This window comes from Ruditapes philippinarum, unplaced genomic scaffold, assembly GCF_026571515.1.
Source record: "Ruditapes philippinarum isolate M1 unplaced genomic scaffold, ASM2657151v2 ctg7422_1_1_1_1, whole genome shotgun sequence".
Taxonomy (NCBI): Eukaryota; Metazoa; Mollusca; class Bivalvia; order Venerida; family Veneridae; genus Ruditapes; species Ruditapes philippinarum.
This window is the reverse complement of record NW_026865413.1, coordinates 28,806-50,255: the sequence shown is the minus strand read 5'-3', so window position 1 is coordinate 50,255 and position 21,450 is coordinate 28,806. Positions and strand designations below refer to the sequence as shown.

General features: G+C 33.0%; 1 protein-coding gene and 1 long non-coding RNA gene across 2 annotated transcripts; both read right to left on the bottom strand.

Annotated features, from left to right (window-relative positions):
• Nucleotides 1-9,130: 9,130 nt before the first annotated feature.
• Nucleotides 9,131-11,787, bottom strand: LOC132728927 (uncharacterized). Its single transcript, XR_009625547.1, has 4 exons — nucleotides 11,493-11,787; nucleotides 11,112-11,191; nucleotides 10,669-10,741; nucleotides 9,131-9,345 (listed from the first exon to the last, which is right to left on the bottom strand). It is a non-coding gene; the product is annotated as an uncharacterized LOC132728927 (long non-coding RNA).
• A 3,993-nt stretch (nucleotides 11,788-15,780) lies between these two features.
• Nucleotides 15,781-20,148, bottom strand: LOC132728928 (tigger transposable element-derived protein 6-like). Its single transcript, XM_060714649.1, has 7 exons — nucleotides 19,606-20,148; nucleotides 19,192-19,400; nucleotides 18,886-19,062; nucleotides 18,345-18,620; nucleotides 17,843-18,080; nucleotides 17,316-17,524; nucleotides 15,781-17,096 (listed from the first exon to the last, which is right to left on the bottom strand). The coding sequence occupies exons 1-7, from the start codon at nucleotides 19,955-19,957 to the stop codon at nucleotides 16,680-16,682; spliced, it is 1,878 nt and encodes a 625-aa protein (XP_060570632.1). The 5' UTR covers nucleotides 19,958-20,148; the 3' UTR covers nucleotides 15,781-16,679.
• Nucleotides 20,149-21,450: the final 1,302 nt, after the last annotated feature.

The following is a 21,450-nucleotide window of genomic DNA, read 5'->3' as shown; positions in this document are numbered from 1 at the left end:
ACTTTGTTGAGCTGGCATAACAAATAATCAGTTAGAAATTTTCATTTGAAATATACTTGGATATAAGAATTTATCTGTTAATCTGAAAGTCTTTGCTTATTTCTACTTAAATTGAGAAATTGTTAAGCTGGCATAACATTTTTCTTCATCTTATGAAAATAAATTTCACGTTTGTTAAGCTTGCATAACAATTTAACTGATAGTTTGAAATTTTGTGTTGAATTCTGCATTGTTTTGAATTGTTAAGCAGGCGTAACATTTTTATTGATTTAATGAAATTGAATTTTAATTGTGGTAATTGAGCCAGCATAACAGTTTTATCTGTTAATTTGAAAGTTTTTGCTATATTTCTACTTAAATTCAGCAATTGTTTAGCCGGCATAACATTTTCTTCATCGTATGAAAATAAATTACACATTTGGTAAGCTGGCATAACAATTTAAGTAATAGTTTGAAATTTTGTATTGAATTCTGCTTAGATTTGAGAAATTGTTAAGCTGGCGGAACATTTTTCTTCATGGAATGTAAGTGAATTTCAAATTTGTTAAGCCAGCATAACAATTTTCTTGTTCTTATCAAAAATGAATTTTAATTTTGTTAAGCTTGCAGAACAATTTATTAGTTAATTTGAAATCTGCTATATTTCTACTTAAATTGAGAAACTGTTTAGCCGGCATAACATTTTTCTTCATCTTATGAATATGAATTTCAAGTTTGTAAAGCTGGTATAACAATTTATTTGATAGTTTGAAATTTTCTTTGTCAAATACTTGGATATGAGAAATTGTTAAGCCGGCGTAACATTTCTCTTCACATAATGTAAGTGAATTTCAAATTTGTTAAGCCGGCATAACAATTGACAGATAGTTTGAAATTTTCTTTGTCAAATACTTGGATATGAGAAATTGTTAAGCCGGCGTAACATTTCTCTTCACGTAATGTAAGTGAATTTCAAATTTGTTAAGCCGGCATAACAATTAAACTGATAGTTTGAAACTTTTTTTGTCAAATACTTGGATATGAGAAATTGTTAAGCCGGCGTAACATTTCTCTTCACATAATGTAAGTGAATTTCAAATTTGTTAAGCCGGCATAACAATTGATCTGATAGTTTAAAATTTCCTTAGTCAAATAGTTGGATATGAGAAATTGTTAAGCCGGCATAACATTTTTCTTCACGTAATGAAAATTAATTTTAATTTTGTTAAGCTGGCGTAACAATTGAACTGAAGGTTTCAAATTTTCTTCGTCAAATACCTGTAAATGACAAATTGTTAAGCCGGCGTAACATTTTTCTTCATGTAATGAAAATGAATTTTAATTTTGTTAAGCTGGCCTAACAATTTATTTGATAGTTTGAAATTTTCTTTGTCAAATACTTGGATATGAGAATTCGTTAAGCCGGCATAACATTTTTCCTTCATGTAATGAAAATGAATTTTAATTTTGTTAAGCCGGCATAACAATTTTCTTGATCTTCTTAGTCAAATACTTGTATATGAGAAATTGTTAAGCCGGCATAACATTTCTCTTCATGTAATGTAAGTGAATTTCCACTTGGATTTGAATATTTGTTAAGCTGGCGTAACATTTTCCTTCATCTAATGAAAATGATTTTTTGATTTTGTTAAGCTGGCGTAACAATTTAACTTACAGTTTGAAATTTTGTGCTGTAATTCCACTTGGATTTGAGAATTTGTTAAGCTGGCGTAACATTTTTCTTCATCTAATGAAAATGATTTTTTGATTTTGTTAAGCTGGCGTAACAAATTAACTTACAGTTTGAAATTTTGTGCTGTAATACAACTTGGATTTGAGAATTTGTTAAGCCGGCGTAACATTTTTCTTCATCTAATGAAAATGATTTTTTTTTTTGTTAAGCCGGCGTAACAAATTAACTTACAGTTTGAAATTTTGTGCTGTAATTCCACTTGGATTTGAGAATTTGTTAAGCCGGCGTAACATTTTTCTTCATCTAATGAAAATGATTTTTTTATTTTGTTAAGCCGGCGTAACAAATTAACTTTGAAATTTTGTGCTGTAATTCCACTTGGATTTGAGAATTTGTTAAGCCGGCGTAACATTTTTCTTCATCTAATGGAAATTATTTATCTTACAATTAAAATTATTTTCCATTTTGTTAAGCCGGCATAACAATTTGTCTCACGGTTTGAAATTTTCTTTGTAATATTTATTTGATTTGAGAATTTGTTAAGCCGGCGTAACATTTTTCTTCATCTAATGAAAATATTTTTTTGATTTTGTTAAGCTGGCGTAACAATTTAACTTACAGGCTGTAATTCCACTTGGATTTGAGAATTTGTTAAGCTGGCGTAACATTTTCCTTCATCTAATGAAAATGATTTTTTTATTTTGTTAAGCCGGCGTAACAAATTAACTTACAGTTTGAAATTTTGTGCTGTAATTCCACTTGGATTTGAGAATTTGTTAAGCCGGCGTAACATTTTTCTTCATCTAATGGAAATTATTTATCTTACAATTTAAATTATTTTCCATTTTGTTAAGCCGGCATAACAGTTTGTCTCACAGTTTGAAATTTTCTTTGAAATATTTATTTGATTTGAGAAATTGTTAAGCCGGCGTAACATTTTTCTTCATCTAATGAAAATGATTTTTTGATTTTGTTAAGCTGGCGTAACAAATTAACTTACAGTTTGAAATTTTGTGCTGTAATACAACTTGGATTTGAGAATTTGTTAAGCCGGCGTAACATTTTTCTTCATCTAATGAAAATGATTTTTTGATTTTGTTAAGCCGGCGTAACAATTCAACTTACAGTTTGAAATTTTGTGCTGTAATACAACTTGGATTTGAGAATTTGTTAAGCCGGCATAACATTTTTCTTCATCTAATGAAAATGATTTTTTGATTTTGTTAAGCCGGCGTAACAATTCAACTTACAGTTTGAAATTTTGTGCTGTAATACAACTTGGATTTGAGAATTTGTTAAGCCGGCGTAACATTTTTCTTCATGTAATGAAAATGATTGTTTTATTTTGTTAAGCCGGCGTAACAAATTAACTTACAGTTATGTCAATTAAATCACTGTTAATTAAAAGATACAAATACATTTATGTTGATTTTTTGCTTGTCTTTGTTCTTTTCTTTCTCAAAAATGGTAAAAAGGGCATCCTTTTTGTAGTGTAATTTGGCCATAATTGGTACGTGAATTGGGAATGAGTGGACATTCCCTTTTTAAAATAGAAATTGTAATACTTTGTTTGATTATATTTGATAGTATGAATGATTGTGTAACTTTACTAAATAAAGATTTGTATAAAATTGATGTGTCTATTATTGCCTTCCCCTCTCTTACAGAACTAGTTTAGTTATAAAACGTTTTGGATGTTTTCTTCCTGCTTTTTTCTTAGAAAACAAATACTAAGCTGTCAGTATATAAAAAACGTTATGTATTACTATAATATATGCAGACTACTAAGAATGAGAACATGACCTTTCCATTTTATCCATATTTCAATGACTAAGTTGCAATTACATAAATAACGCTATATACAATATATGCACTGTATATTGACTCTTGAAATAGAACTGGAATAGAAGCAATTTCCGTGTTAAACATATGTAAAAGAAAGACAAATATCAAATGCAGTAACAATTTAGCAACCAATGGTATATTTTTATACCATATGTCACCTCAAAAGATGGGTAACCACTAACATATTGAATAAACCGTGACTAGTTTGTCAAATGCATAAATATACACTATAAATTCAGGTTATACGCGTTTTTCCCGTCATTTATGACGTCACATGATTATGACGTTATACAAATCATACAGTTGAATACGAAATTGTTACTGCATGTGATATATTCCGAGTTTTCTCCTTATTTATGTTACAGTAGGGTGAACGTTTCGGTTGTCAAAAATAGCGTTTTTCGTGCGTCCGTTTTTCGTGTAACGTGCGTGCGTATATCGTGCAACGTGCGTGTGCTGAAACGCTTTCTCAAGCGTGCATCATTTTCAAGCGTTTAACGTTTTTCGTTTTCCGTGTATCGTTTTTCGTTTATCGTGCGTCTGAAAGCGTGCGTTTCTTATTTAGCGTGCGTCTGCGTTCGTCTAAGCGCTTAAGTACCGTGTTTTGCGTGTGTTACTATTCAGAAGTAAAAGAATATCTTAGATAGATATATTATGTAAATTTCTTGTTTCTTAAACATGTAAGAGATGTTCTTTGTCCCTGTCAAAGAATAGAAATATTATATAAAGAAGTATTATTGTGATCTTTACATTAAAGTTTTAAAGTTTGTGACCTCGCGGTGAATACTGGTCAGATTTCTACATGCTTTACGCCGAAGATTAATTAGTTTTAATCCTAGTTTACATACGCATACATGTATAAGATTCACGAGGAGCATTCAATATTTAGTGACGGGCCTCATTTTTCTCTAAGTATGTTTCGTCAATCACGTGCAAAGTTACATTATGATACGCTTCAACTCTTTATCTTTCCAACGGTGTGTCATACATGTATCCCAATTCAAACACGTTTTAAGAAATTCATTGTTGAAAGTTGAATATTCGATCAACTGCGTATAAAAATGGCTGGAAAAGATTCAGTAAATAATGTTGAAATTCGAGCTTACATCAAACATGTCAAAGCGCGTATGACATTTGGGTTAAATGGTGCAGCCATTCATAAATAACTTTGTCGTATTCATGGACCATCTGTGGTTAGTGAAAGAGCAGTTCAAATATGGATTGTTAAGTTTAAAAGTGGAACGGAGTCACTTAAGATGCTAGTGGTAGGGGAAGAAAACACACAGTGGTCAACAAAAAACAACATTAAAAAATGCAAGAACTCATTAACAAAGAAACTCGGATATACAGTTTCTGAATAGCTAAGTATACTGGCATTTCAACGAGAAGTACATTTATGATTCTAAAGAAGCACCTCAAAGTTAAGAAGATTGCAGCCAGATGGATACCACATTAATTGACTGAAAAGCAAAAGCAAGAGCGTGTAAAATGTGCCAAGAAATTATTGAAGATGTTTCCCAAATATAACGATCGTAAATTTTCTAACATTGTAACTGGAAACGAAAGCTGGTTCCACTATTTTGAGCCCTCACGGAAGGTAAAAATTAAGATATGGGCCACCAAACATATCCGTAGGCCCTGTTCAGCTAAAAGAATGACTGGCAGAAGAAGGTTATGTATGCCATGATCTTTGGTATACATGTTGTAGTGACACAAGTTCCTATTCCAAAAGGTCGTACCGTTACTGCAAAATTTTACAAACGAATAGTGTTAAACAAAGTTGACAAATATTATCGCAAATGACGTCCACATACTGGTATGAGAGGTTTGTATCTTCTCCATGACGACGCTACTCCACACAAGGCAGACATTGTTAAGAAATTCTTGGAGAGCAAACGTGTAGCTGTGATTAATCACCCACCATACTCGCCAGATTTGGCACCCTGCGATTTCTTCCTGTTTCCAAGATTAAAGAAACACCTTCAGGATCGCCGTTACAGCACTAGAAATGGACTTGGTTCAGCATTACATCAGTTATGTAGGGGTATACCTCAAGAAGACTATAAAAAAGCATTTCAAAATTGGATCAAACTTTTGAAACTCTGGATATTGTTCAAAGGAGATTACTTTGAAGGTTTAAAAAAATAAAAATGGTTGTTGCTTTAAAAGTTTTCATTTTACTATAGCCCCGACACTAATTATTGAATACTCCTCGTAGTTACTAATAAATTGCAACATTTTTGATATTAAATTCAGCAAACAGGTGTTTATATGCATACCAATATATATTAGATATGAAGTTCGTCAGACATCAAATGATGGTAATCAGACTAGCACCCCACCCCCTTTACAAGTTCATCTTCTGACTTTTCATCAAAGACTGTCCGAACCCGATCCGGAATCCTATTTAGGGTGATAATTATTTTAGACAGTTCCTCCCTATTTTTCTTGACAGATTTATATTGATATGTAACAGCCTGGCAGGGACTCGAACCCCTGACACTCGGAATACCATTCCGCGGCTCTTGAGTTCCTCCGAGCTATTCGGGCCGCTTACACGTTTTTACTTGTTAAAATACTGAATCGTTATAAACCTACTGTGTATGCAAATATTTCTTCGAATTTCCCAGGGTTACTTAGCATTGTGATTTAATTTCTACCTGGGCTATACAAATGTTATATCAGTCACAGGGTGAGAAAAAAGTGCATCCTGACATGGACTCGAACCCGTGACCCTCTAAATACCGTACCGCGGCTGTACCGACATTTGTTAATATTTTCATTATTTGTACATGTATAGTGAACATTTTACTAATTATAAATTGTATTATTTCTATATTTTTGTACAAATAAAAATAGCTAGATTATTTTCTAGATAAATTCTATGGTGGCTAAAATATACCATGATGTACTTTTTAGACATGTTAAGACATGTTTTAGACAGGCTAAGCCACCCTTTACAAAATTCCCCTATCTGTCAGCTCATTATCAAAGCATAGACTACTATTTTTGTATGTGGCCTGGGCTTTTAAAGCCCTTTATTTTGTTTCAAGATCTGTCTGACAGTCATATTGATGTATTGTTATTACTTGTGATATTTAATAAATATATGTTTTGTTAAATAATGATTACCTTGATTGGGGATTTCTATGAATTTCAACCAGTCCAATCAAACAAAGAGAAAGATACAATGATATAGCAAATATTCCTATTATGTACAATAAAAACAGTTTACAATTATTATTTTTAGCAATCTTAATAAAATTGTCAATCCTTGTTTCCCGATCCAGTTCAGTGTTTACATGTTAAAAGTTAAATGAGCCGCGTCACGACAAAACCAACATAGTGGTATGGCGACCAGCCATGGATCCAGACCAGCCTGCATATCCACGCAGTCTGATCAGGATCCATGCTGTTCACTTACAAACCGTATAACAAGTAGAGACACTGTTAGCGAACAGATGCGCAGGCTGGTCTGGATCAATGCTGTTCGCAAACCTATTATGTTGGTTTTATCGTGACCCGGCTCAAATATATCTTAATCTTATATGAAGTCCATATTATAACCCACTTTGATAAACATATATAGCTTTTTTTGATTTTTATTCTGTATATTATCTAAAATCACTTTAAAGATTTATCAATCCGTAACCATTACTCAACATAATACCCCTTTAAGATACCCGAGATGAGCCTGTGTCGCCCTTTGCTAACTTAAAAGTATATAACCTATCCATATATAACCATATAATTCTTTGAAGCTTTTTCTCAGCTAGGTATGCTGTAGTCCCAAGTCACTTGTTTAACTCCCCTCAAGTAAGTTATAACCTCAAAACTGCTAAAATTCTAACTATATTATACTTAAATATCACCTATGTATTTATTTAAATTTACAAAAACCCATTTTGCATACTAATATATCTTTTGGGACCTGTACAATTTCAATTGATTGTTATTTTAATTTTCCTACAATATCAATTTTATGCTTCATAGGTAGGTCAGTTCATTAACAAGAGCTTAATACAAGATCCCTATGAAAAGTAATGTAATTGATAACTCAATCCAAATAATTTTTATTAATTAAAAGCTTTAATTAGATAACTTAAAAAAGAAGATTTCAATAATTGTCCATGAAAAATATAAATGTTATAGTAAATTCCATGTGGACCCAAACTATACAAGAAAGAAGTGCCACATAAAATGTTGATACACTGGGTAATTTTACCTTACACTTAACCTCTTAGGAAATGAAACAGAATTTTTTATAACATAAATCTTTTATATTAATATACAACCATATTTAATTGACTAAAATAAGGTAGTCCTAACAAATTTCATTTCAAAATATGACAATTATGGCAAATCTCCTAAGATGCCTAAATGTCCTAGAAAATGCACTAAATCACTACAAAATATGAAAATTTTACCTAATTATAAGAGCCTTGGAATTTAAACAAAGCTATAAGAGGAACATTAATCTATCATATTAATTAACAAACGTATCTAATTGACTAAAGTAAGGAAGTCCCACCAAATTTCATTACAAAATATAAGAGTTATTGCAAATTTCCTGAGATACTTTACTGTCTTAAGATAGAACACTAATTCACTACAAAATGGGGTTTTTTACCTTATTATAACAGCCTATGACATGAAACAGAATTATAAGTGCAACATAAATCTATTATATTAATTAACAAGCATATCTAATTGATTAAAGTAAGAATATCTCAATTAATTACATTTAATATTAAAAAAATTATGGCTTATTTCCTATTATGTATAACTATACAAGCTTACACACTAATTCATTAAAAATGGGAGTAATATTACCTGATTATAACCTCATGGTAAATGAATCAAAGTTAGTTAAGCAACTTAGTATTATTGTATTAAGTAATACCTACATCTAATTGACTTATATAAGAAAATCCCAAAAAATTTCATTGAAAATTAAGAAATAATGGCTAACTTTCTATAATGCCTTATTAATAACTTTACCACACTAAATCAGTGAAAATTTGGGTAAGTTTACCTATTTATAACCTTCTGGTCAAGTAAAGCCAAATAATGTTATACCTGTATGAAATTTTCCAGCTGTAAAATAGACGGAATTTTTTTTTTATTTTACGCCCGTACAAAAGAAAATACGCCTTATGCTTTTTCTAATATTATAGAATAAATTACGCCTGGAATACGGTTTTACGCACGTAAACCAGCCGTAAATGGCACGGATTCCGGGCGTACAAATGACACGTAATATTTAAATGAGCAGGAATTCAAAAATAAAAATTACGCCTGTAAAATTCCCTTTACAGCCGTATAAAATCCAGATTTTACGTCTATATTAAATTTACGCCCGTAAATTCCTTTTACGGGCGTACAAAATTCAAATTTTACGTCTATACTAATTTTTACGTCTGTCCTTAAAGTATGCTTTGATTTTTTTGCATCTGAAGAACAAGCTTGTCATCCTTGTTTAATTGTCACATGTTTCATAGAATATATTTTTTCTTAATCCTGGAACATTTGAGAAAATAAGCCAGTAACAAACAACAAATGATCACAAACACAAAACCTGATCCTAACATAGATATATAACCAAAGAATTGCTTGTTTTTTAGGTTTATGAAATCAATTTTGTTTCAAATCTACAAATTAAACTCAATTGTTTGTTAAAAAGATTGTAATTTTTTAACTAAGTTCATGTAATGAGTTGATTTTTTCACTTGCTGTTCAATCTAGTTGCAGTTGTAGCCTCTCCTTTTTGTGACCTTTTAAGAATCTTGTGTCTCAGTGCACCATTTGTAATGTTGTTCCAACAATACCTGTAAAATATTAGCCATATCAAGCATTGTATAATATGCATTTCCTATTTTAATATTACAACAACTTTCCTCTTATCATTGAAGGTGTAAAGTTTTAAGTATAAGAATCTTGACATTTTGCCTATTTTCTGACATGCATTTTATAATGCCCCCACCATGATAATAGTAAGGGGGCATATAGCAATACCCCTTTCCGCCTGTCTGTTCTGTGTCCATTAGTGCATGTCTATGTGTGTACGAAAACCTTGTCTGGGTCAATGACTGCATCATGCATCAAGGGAATTTTCAAATAGCTCGGAAAATATTTTGTAGCATATTCAGACATTGATCATGCTTAATACCACAGCTCCAAGGTCAAGGTCACACACATAGAGGTCAAAGGTAAGAAATCTTGTCCAGCCATAACTTTGTTATTCATCAAAGGGGATTTTAAAGAATAACTTAGCACAAATATGAAGCATAATGAGATGCGATGTCATGCCCTTGGATAAGACCCTAGTTCAAAGGTCAAGGTCACAGACTCACAGTTACAGGTCAAAGTGTAAGAAAATCATTTGAAGCTAATAACTTTATCCTGCATTGAGGGTTTTTGAAATAACTTGGCACAAATTTGTAACATGATGAAATAGTAAAATATGCACAAGACTAAGACTCCTAACTGCAAGGTCGTGGTCACACTAAGAAGTCAAAGAGCAGCGGTAAGAAAAGTTGGGGGTATGATGGTGAACAAGTGAGCACAGTCTCAAAGCCAAGTGTTAATGGAATTGGAAAATATCTGTGATGCTATGCACACTTAACATAAATTCTATGTGGAAAAGGGGCATTATTCTGTCAAAATGCTTGATCAATGACATCCTACTGTGTACAGGTTGAGGACATATGGTGAACAAGTATGCAAAGTTTCAAAGCCATGTGTCAATAGACTTTGAAAATACTTGAGGTTGTACGCAAACTTGGACATAGATTTTAATTGTCAAAAGGGGCATAAATCTGTCAAAATGCTTGATGCAGTCACTTTCGTCTGTGTACAGATTGAAAACATGATGGTGAACAAGTGTGCAAAGCTTCACAGCCAAATGTCTATGGAATTGGAAAATATTTGTGGTGTTTCTTTAACTTTAATATAATATAAATTCTAAGTCGAAAAAAGAACATTATTAAAATTTAACATAAAGTGGTTTTAGCCATCACCGCCCCTCGGGGAGGGGGGGGGGGCCTAGGATAGCTTTCCTTATTCTTCAAAAAAGTCAGCTTATAAGTTAAACTGCCGATATGAAATTTAAAAAAAAATCTGATTATTTAAACTACCAATTTCTCTTTAACCATGTCCATCTGTTCCAGCACTTTGCTTTGGTTTTCGAACACCAGGAATTTCACAGGGTTGTGTCCAGTTCACCTTTAAGGACAAAATTATACATTGATTATACATGTATAATATTAGTTAATTTATTAAAGATGGAATTACAATGGGGATCAGTAATAGATATTTAATATAACAATATTGCATTTCATAATATCTCAAAAGATAATATACAATTTTCATGCTAATGGCTGCATATTCAAAAATATAAAAAGCTTCAACTCATTATCTTATTTCACTGTACAATAATTATTATGTCAAAACTGAGTCAACAGTGGTGTTTTAATTGATAGTCTTAAACCAATCACTTGATTCGACTACGAATTTCATTTCAAATATTTTTATTTTTATATGATATTTAATTATATTGTAAATGGTATTGTTTAGAGATTTAAAACATAGTTACCTTCTTGGGCTTTACGCTAGTTAAATGTTGCACACATAAACACTGAGACAGCATCTTAGTCTGTACTGCATGGTCCAAGCCTGCAATGTAATCTCATAATCTAAATTGATATAATATTATACATAATATGGTGTTGACCAGTGCAATACTTAGAAATTGATATCATTTTTTTTTCTTGAACTTAAAAATAATCTAACATACTGTATTAAGAAATGATGAAGATCTTTCCTACATTTTTATATGTACATGTACATGCAGATTTCTGTTTTAGTCAAGTTGAAAGAAAAAAAAAAACTAATTTCTGTACAATGCACTTGAAAGTTATGATTTTAAAAGCTAATCTGTTTCTGCATAAATCTAATGTATGTAAAAGTTGTTTACCTGAAACTTTGACTTCGAATGATTCTGCTGTTAATATCTTCTTGTCCAATAATATAATCTACACATTCACACTTCAGTTAAAATCATTTCCAGATTCTTCTCATTTCTATTTACCACACTAGTAAGACTTTAAATGCTTTCTTTGAGAAATTAAAAATATGCATCCTTACATTTAAAACACAATAATAACAATCTACAGAATTGCTACAATATCAATCGTTTCCTTTGTGTTTGCACTGACCTCAATTCCTTTGAATTCAAACTGTTACTGTATTACTGGAAGGTTCCATTATAATTTTAACCCATTGCTTCATGAGCATTTTGTGAAAAATGGCTGTTTTCATTGAAAAGTCTCCCGTTACAAGTTCATGTGCTATAATACTATAAAAACTGCTTCAACACAAATCAAACTTGGCACAAATGTTGACTGGACCATTGCCCTTGCAACAACATGCTCAGGCTTAAATTTTCTGTTACCATGGCAACGAGGGGACATCTCAAAATTGCCCAAAATCACTATTTTGCGTTGATTTTTTCCATCAAAATTGATTTCAAAGTGCTGCAACTTCTCAATGGATTGAGATAGAGTCAAATGCTTTTCAGCGTTGGTTACACGTTACCTTATGATCAATCTGGGGTCATTTACAGCCTCTCACAAGTCCAAAATTTTCTTGGCGATGAGGGAGACTCCGCCCCCCTTCAAACCCCCCAAACAGAAGGGGGCACATCCCCCTTCTGGCAACCCCCTGATGTATCTTTTGGTTTGGGGGCCGCGCCGAAACAGAGGTCACTTTTTTTAACAAAATTTCTCAAACAAAAACAAGTGTTTGGGGCCTAAATAAGGCATTTTTTCATCATTTGAGACAACAAAAAGGGGGGGGGGTGAAAAGGGCGTTAAAAGGCGTGTATATGAAGTAATGGGTTAAACTCTGAGGGATATCCAAAAACAAAAGCACCCATCATTTTATTTTTTACATTCATTTATATGTATAAACTATGTTTAATACCTAAATAGATAGTGTACAATTATGTTTTTGAAAGATAATTTAGCATGTTGTTTTAACACAGATTCTACACATAAAATGTATAATGTTGCCTCTCCCAAAATAACCAAATAGAACAGTCTGGTCAGCATGAGTAAACATAGTGAGTATTAACCGCCATGCAGAGATGTATGTATAGATAAGAGGGAAGTCAGTTTTATCAGATCTGTGTTGTTAAATCTTAGTGGGTGCAGTATTTACTTTTCCTGGTTATAAGAAATTACCATGCATTATTTGTACAATAGATTTAAAGCCTCAAGGGCATACTATGACTAAGTTTCACAGTGGGGTATATGTATAAGCACATTGCTTCATTATTGTATTTCTATCAAATACTTAGTAGCATTTAAATAATTGATATTGATAACAAGTTTGATACATGTTTTTTTTTCCTAATTATACATAACACTCCTGCAAAGTAATGGAGTTTATTGCCTTTTGTAAGTTTTTCACAAAAATGTTAGAGACAATAATTCTAAATCTTCTCATATAAGTAGATCTCATTTATGAGAAGTGCAATGCCTAAGAACCATAACTCTTTATTTTATTGTATGATTTGGGGGTTATTTCCCTTTTGTACTTGCTTATTTTTTGTCTTAATCATACAACTTTAAAAGTATTGGAAATATTAATTTGAAACTTCACAGATGGATAGATCTTTTTGTGTTAAGTTCAGTGTTTTAGAACCATATATAACTATTTTGCATAATTTTTAAGTTACTGCTCTTTGCACTTTTTCACTTTTAATTATTGTTAGCATAACATGAAAGGTGTAAGTACTGGTATCAGTTTATACAAATATTAAATGGACAAATCCCATTTAGAAGAAGAGACCAAGGTCAAACTTATTGAAGACTGACGTTTAATTTTCATAGGAGTAGCAACAAACTATATCCAGATGAATGCATTTTCTGGGCATAGAATAATATTTCAACTTTTTAATGTCTTTATTCCATGCAACTAAAGAACCTTAGAGTACACTTTTTTTACAGCCGTAATTTTATTTTACGGGCGTAAAATGGAACTTAAGCAATTTTGATTCACTTTTACAACACCTCAAAATTCAAAGTCAAATTTTACGTCTGTAAAGAAAAGTACAGCCGTAAAAAATAGAAAATTACGGCCAAACTTTCCATGTTTTTCCTGCTCTTAAAAATTACGTGTGTTTTACGCCTGGAAAAGTGGTTTTACGTCCAATTTCCGTGTCTTTTCCTGCTACTTTACGGCTGGAATTTTCGTACGGGTACTATCAAGTACAACTACATCTAATTGACTAAAATAAGAAAACCCCATTGAATTATATTGACAATGAAGAAGGATAGGGTAAATTTTCTATGATGCCTATTTGTTCAAGCAAATACATTACATCTTAAAAAATGGGGGTAATTTTACCTTATTATAACCTCCTAGGAAATGAAACTAAGTTAGTAAGGCAACATATTACTATAATATTGAGTAACAATTACATCTGTTTGATTGATATGGAAAAAAATCCACCAAATTTCATTAAAAAATAAAAAAAGGTATGGCAAATGTCCTATAATGCAGACACTGAGGTGTTCAGATCCACTATCAGTAAGGAAGTGTTCCCTTCCCTGTCAGGGGACCATTACTGGCATGGTATATGGAATCACAAAAAGGATACTGTAAAACTGATTTTTTTTCATTTCTACAGCTAAGAACTGTTCATTGACGGGAGGAGTATGCAAGCGGACTGATAGCTTAGCCGGTAGTCAGCTTCGACACTGTATTCAAGGGGTCTCGGGCTCAAGTCCCAGTCAGGCTGCATATTTAAAGTGTGTCTTTACACAATGTTTGTATAACGCTAATGACGTCATGTCAATTATATGTACAGATGTGCAATACCATATTTACGGAGTGGCAAAATTGGCACCGGTGTGTGATAAAGCATTATATTATCACACACCAGTGCTGATTTTGCGACTCCGTAAATATGGCATTGTACGGCCGTGCATATATTTTGACGTGACGTCATTAGCGTTATACAAACATATAGTGTAAAGACATGCTAAATGATAGCGTTAAACTATATAGGCGCGTCAAAGAAAAATGACTCTGATTTCACTTTAAACGGTCTTTATTTTTAGTATGTGTTAAATAGAATATTATATTAAATTTGTGTATGTTCATTACTGAATTTATTGCACTCATTGAATAAAGTAAATATTATGCTCACCTGAGCTAGAGGTCGCATAATATAATTTATTCAACTCGTGCAATAAATTCAGCATTGAACTTACACTCATTCAATATCCTCTTTTTAATACATATTAAGCGCACGTCAATAAATTTCAATTTTAAGTGATATGAAAAATAATTTCTGTTGCGCTGTCTTTGTAAATCCAATAACTTTACATCACAACCGGTTTCCTTATTTTCCTCATTTTTTTTTACTCTCGACTACTGTTTCAGACCTAAAATAAAATTGCGTTCTTAATATTTATATATACTCATATATTGTAATGCCCTAGAAATTTTACCTTTTTTTGTGATTTCACTGGATTTAAGTAGACTGTTTATTTCTACTTTCACTTTCGTTTTGAGAAGATTTTGCTGGCGACAAGACAAGATAAATCATGCGGTGTCCTAATGAAACATACAGGACATCAACTTAAATCTACGTATTGTGCCAGCAATTTAATCATTCCTGATTCTGGAAGCTTTTCCCTTAATGTTATCCATTTCCCTTAAAGTTATCCGTGGTAGAATCCTGTGTTTTTAATCTGTTTTCGTGACTTCTGTCAAAATAGTTTATTCCTTTATTTTACACTCAAGATTATATAGTTCGATTGTTTATGATGCAGCCTCACTTAATATATAGATATGCCTCATAAATCCATCTGAATTTAATTGTTAGCACTGTATATTTATAAAAATTTGCAATGCATAATTCAATGTCGGCCATGTTGGACTATTACGTAGAGATTACGTAGTGAATGCAAGGGATAGTTCTTTATTTGATTGCGCACAAAAAGGAACACGTTATCCTAACTATTTTACTTTCGATATTAGCGCACGATAGCTTATAAATATTTCTAAAAATCATTTGTTGAGGCTGTGACAAAAATTAATTTCGGTGCTAGGTTGAGTGCATTTCAGTTCTTACATACTGGTTGGCGACCATCAACCGGACACTTTTTAAACATTTTTCCATATATTTTTCACATTTTTAAAGCTAGATACCTGAAATTTTAACACACTACAGCTAGGTTCTTCGCTAAACTGAAGAGCTGGTTTGTTTACTTCCGATTACGTAGACATTCGTGTATGAGGCCCGTGCGGGGGTGTACCAAAGTGTCAAAATTATCCAGACTACAGTACCATGTGTCCGGACAGGCAGTATATAGCTATAATTTAGCCAAAGTAATGGCTTGTATGGTTTAAAAACAATACTGTTCACATAAGCAATATTCCAGCGGCAATTGCCGAAAATTTGAGAATTTTATTATTAAATTTGAAATCGTTATAAGCTAGTTTATGAGGTCTGGTATTGAGCTCTTGACGTAAATATTTTGACGTCAACCTTGTCTTAAGTGATGTAAACTTAGTAATTTTCTAAAGAACGTAAAAAATCAATTTTATTATTTAAGGATCTAAAAAGAGTGACACTGTATAATAGTCTATTTAGATTAAAGAAGAAACGAGACTTTTATCGTGCTTAAAATAGTCTTATGAATGTTTAACAACTAGGCCTATTAAGAATGTGAACGCTTTCTTCTGCCAGATCGAGTGTTTCAATGAGACAGTTAAATTTACTCATGCTCGTTTGTGGTAACATTCTACAATTCGTATGACAATGAACTCACCATAACGGCAACAGCTATTCTAGCTTAAATTATCTGGCTTATGTTTTTGAAATAGATTACACTGTGTATCCTATCAAACAGATGTAAGATATATATAATTTTCTATATACAACTGTATACATTGTATACAATGGTAAGCGCGCAGACAAATAAAATTAACAAACTAATCTTGACATATAACTATTCTCACATTTATTTCATCATTTTGATTATATAAACTCAAAACAAACATCTATAAAACACAAATTTATGAAATAACTAAAAAACATCAAGAAATACATTCAGACATAATCTTAACATCACAATTTCTCGTACTCTTACTCTTCCTCATACAACCACGGTTTACATACGGCACAATACCAAGGCAAATCATCACTTTCACTCTCCTTCAGATACTCATTCTCACTCTGACCCAAGCACTCCTCATGATACCAACGCCCACACATACCATCATCGCACCCATACCACATAACTCCATTCATTTCGTCATTCACACGCCCTCTCTCCCCACACACAGCACACGTAAAACGTTTATGTGCTAAGCGTCCCCCAACAGCCTTCTTCATTCGCTCCTCCTTAAGTTCTTGTTCCTTCTTTTTCTTTTCTTCCTCCCGTCGTTTCTTCTTCTCAACTTTCTCTTCTTCTTCTTTTTCTTTCTGCTGTTTCCTTTGTTCTTTTAACCTCAACCTCTCCTCCTTTTCCTCCATCTGGCGTCGCATGACCTCCTCCTTCTCCTGAAAATAAGAACAGAATAACTGTTGAAATAGAGATGAAGAAACAAAATTATTAGCAATTCAAAAATAATTTTGTTTTCAGTTTGATTTTTATTAAACAGAGTAAAGGTATATAATGGACGACAAAAGGTTTTAAGTAGCGTCAAAAAAGTACGTGTGTGGTTTCATAATATACTTAAGTTGGATGTACAAAAGCAGATATATTTCTAGTGAATTTACTTCTAATTTTTTCAGCATTTCATCGCCACTTATAACCCGACCCTCGGTCACAATTCGTGAAGATTTTGATTTTCCCGTTGTTTTTTGTGGCGGTGGCACCAACACCTGCGCAATTGACTGCGGTATGACCCCTTGATCCACTAAAGGATTTGTCAGGAATGACCCACAAGCCTCACATGTTTTAACATTGCTGTTTTCCTTTTCACCAGCTGAAATTAATATATATCGTAATTTTGATATATTTTTTCCTCTTAAAAATATGTTCTTTACAAAAGAGACAAATGTATTGACTTTGCCGCGGAACTGAACAATCATTTAAATGTTTGGTTAAAAGCTATCTAGGAATGTTGTTTACCTTGATAAAACTTAATGGTAAGTGTGGCAAGAAAACGGACAACGAACGAATTACTTCAAAAGTGAACTAATGGAACTTTTTAAATAAATGTTTGAAATCTTAAACAAATTTATTAACATGCATTACGCGTTTTTCTGTTAAAATAAGTAAACGATAAACAGTAAATACATACTCTGTTCATTTGTTTTAGTAAAAGTTGCTGGAACTAATTGTGATTTATCTATTGCTTGTGGGTTAAATGGCACTATGCCGGTAGCCACAAACGCCTGCCTAACAGAGGAGGGTGTCGTCTGTTCTATTGCGTGACGCAGAACTACAGGAAATCTCGCTCTTCCTATTGACAGGCTTGGGTTGGCGAAGCCCAGATGCGTCGCCAGATTACTGAATCTGGTCTTCAGTGGTCCATTTACCTTCAAAATATCAGATCATTCCTTACAGATATACGTAAAGTGTAACTCAAAGGTTTAAAATAAAAAAAAGAAACTAATTTTGTATATATTATATAAATATGTTTAAGAATATGTACATGTGACTTGCTCTAAACCTTCCCAATATATAAGGTAACAAGTACATAAAATATTATAATACAATTTAATGATATTATCATGTATCTTTTCTAATGCAAGTCTCGACGAAAAAAAATCTTTTATGTAATTGCATGTGCATGTACTTACTTTTACATCCAATGGTTGAAGAATGTGCGTTGTGTGGGCAGGCAACCCGAGCAGTACAACATCATTTAAACGGGCAGTCTCCACCAATGGCAATGTAACATGGCTATCATGGTTGTCCATGACTAACAGGACGGGCCTCTCCCTGCCGCAGTTAATCAGAAATATTTCTTTAAACCACGTCAGAAACAGGTCACCGTCCATGTAGCCGTTCTCGCTCTTGCCGTACAGCCAACTTCCAGGTATTCCGTCATACATGGACCTGTGTGGTAACGATTCCTGTAATATTGAAATCCAGTATGTATACACGCATAAACTATTATCTAGAAGAAAGCGGCATGATTGTACTGTGTTGTAATGAAAATATATTCTTTATTACGAGCTCTGTATAAATTTGCAGCGTATACTCGATGGCTTAATAAGACTCACTTAAAAATACTCATTTGTACAATGTTAAGGAGACGACGTGTTTAGAACAAATTATAGCATAATTAATGTATATAACGTGACAATATTCATGTAAATTATATAATGTATGTTTTACTTTATATATTATCATTGGCGGTAGTATTCTGCCATCTGCGCAAATACACATGTTGACCGTCACATGTTCACATGATGTGATATTGTTGGCCGCAAAGCAGTGGGCCCCTTTCTGTCCAAACACTTTCACCTTCTTTCTCTCCTTCCCCGACCAACCCACTTCATCTACATTGAAAATCTGTAATTAAAAAGGTTTTTACTTCATAAGAGATGATGTAGAAAATATATGATATTTTTTTCCCAAGAAAATTCAATATATTTCATAGATTAAAAAATTTATCAAGAGTAAAACTTGGTATAAAGGTACCTGTCCTTCCTTGTTCTCGAGCTTCTTGTCCCTCAAAACTTTCTTAAGGAGCTCAAACCAGCCGTCCATTGTATACTGACTAGACATTCTCGCTCTAGACTTGTCCAGGTTTTCCGGGGTTCTCTCCGACAGTTGTGGGTGTCTGGCGAGGAAACCCCGGAACCACTTATCAGACGGTCCAGTTTCCATGCAAATGAGGGACACACGTCCTGTAAAAAAACAAGATTATTGTTAGAATCGCAATATCTCGGTCATGTGTGAGCAAATGAAAAGACGCAGAAATGTTAGGTTTAACAAAGTTTTGCATTTACAAATCTATATACTAGTAGTTGCTACATTTGTTAAATCTTCCATGGAATTAGTTATCATATGCATGCCTATCATATCAGAATTTAATAGTTAATTGAATGTTACCTGTTCTACGTAAAATCTCCCGCACATACACACGAATCATGGTCCTAGTCATGGGGAAGCCCTGACCGCCCATGTAAAGTACAAATTCTACCAGGGCCCCTTCCTCTTCTACAGTCAACAGCCTCGGGAGCTTCTTCCGGCTGCAGATGTCCAATGGTCTCTCCTGTAACCTGTCATACAGAGTGCTTTTAGGTATCCCAAACTCCCGGGCTGCAGTCTTGATCGGCTGTTTCTTCTGTCGAACAGCAGATAAAGCCTTCTTCAATTGTCCTGGTGAGTAGTTTGCCTGCATTTTCTGAAAGATATGAACATTTGGTTTGAATTTCTTATATATTGCACAAAGCATAGGCATACTTTCAACTTCTGTGTCTTTTCATTATCTTAATATGCGTAATAACAACCCTTTTGTATTTAAAGCTTGAAAATTGAAGCATGGCCCAGTGATTAACAGATTGAAAGGCTAACAGTCCCTTGCGTTCGATAAAAGTCTGTCTTCATTGAGCATGGAGCTAAATATAATATATCTGTGCATTGAGCAAGATTTAAAATATTTCAGGGAACAGATTGGTATGTGTGTTTGAAAGCTTAAGAAAAGTCCTTATCTGTTAAAAAATCGATGAATAAAAAAATCAACATAAATAACTCAAATTATATATTTTTTTCTATTTTTTCTTTACACGCAGCAAAAGACTCTGTAAGAAATCCACTTATTTGTAAGGGAGACAAATCTAAAATTTTCCGACTCGATACGTTCGTATGAGTTGCCTCCCTTAGATTTAAAAATCGAGCGTAGTTTTTCCATGAAAATTGTAAATTTTCATTTATTTTTCATATTTTTTCGATATTTTGGTGTAAATATGTCAAAACTTTTATGACATAACATTTTAAAAAGTTTTTCTTTCGGCGAAAATAAAGTTTGATATTATCCTCTGCCGACATAAATTTATCGGTGATACTGCAGACGGGCCTCACATAGGAAGGGGCTGGAATTCTGCGAATGCGCATTGGACATTTTTCAACTTCCCCCACGATGATAAACACGGAAGTGAAATTTGGAAAATTAAAACGATTATTTTGTAACAAATACTTACAAACAAACACTTTCTGATGTTGGTCAAAAACAAGCGTTTGATTGATCGACAACAACTGATCAAAGAAAACAACGAAATCAAGCGTTTAATGAACCGTCCGGGTTTGATGGTCGTCCGGATTTGGTGGTCGCCAACCAATAAACTCGTTTAAAATACATTTCTAGCTACCATATATATCAATATGATAATCAAAATTTATCGCTAAACGATCTACATGTAGCTAAAGTTGTTAAAAACCTAAAATGATTATGATGTTTTAATAAAGGTTTAGAAACGTTTTCATTTTGCGTGCGTTTTAGCGTGCGTATATCGTTTAGCGTATTTCGTTTAGCGTATATCGTTTTGCGTGCGTCTGCGTATTTCGTTTCGTTTTGTGTGCGTATAACGTGCGTTCGTATAGCGTGTAACATGCGTTCGTATAGCGTGTAACGTGCGTTTTGCGTGTAAACTGACACGTTCACCCTACTGTAAATTAAATTTATTCTTTGACCCAGCTTCATTATTAATAAGCCTGTATAGTTCTATTAAGTGTGCCTGGCGTTTCTATTCATTTACCAATCATATATGACGTTACGTATGACACTATACCATTGCTTACGAAATTGTAATTGCACGTGATATATTCCGATTTTTCTGTGTGTTAAGTTCATTGGCTTTATTATTAATAAGCCTGTATAGTTCCATTAAGTTTGCCTGGTCTTTCTTTTCATGATTCGTACACTTTTAGTTCTAAACTGTGAATGCTGGTAAAACA

Coding starts and splice junctions, on each gene's coding strand:
- LOC132728928 (XM_060714649.1), bottom strand. CDS start 19,957: ATGCCTATGCTTTGTGCAATATATAAGAAATTCAAACCAAATGTTCAT. Junction 19,401..19,605: donor GGAGATTTTACGTAGAACAG/GTAACATTCAAT, acceptor GTTTTTTTACAG/GACGTGTGTCCCTCATTTGC. Junction 19,063..19,191: donor TCGAGAACAAGGAAGGACAG/GTACCTTTATAC, acceptor TTTTAATTACAG/ATTTTCAATGTAGATGAAGT.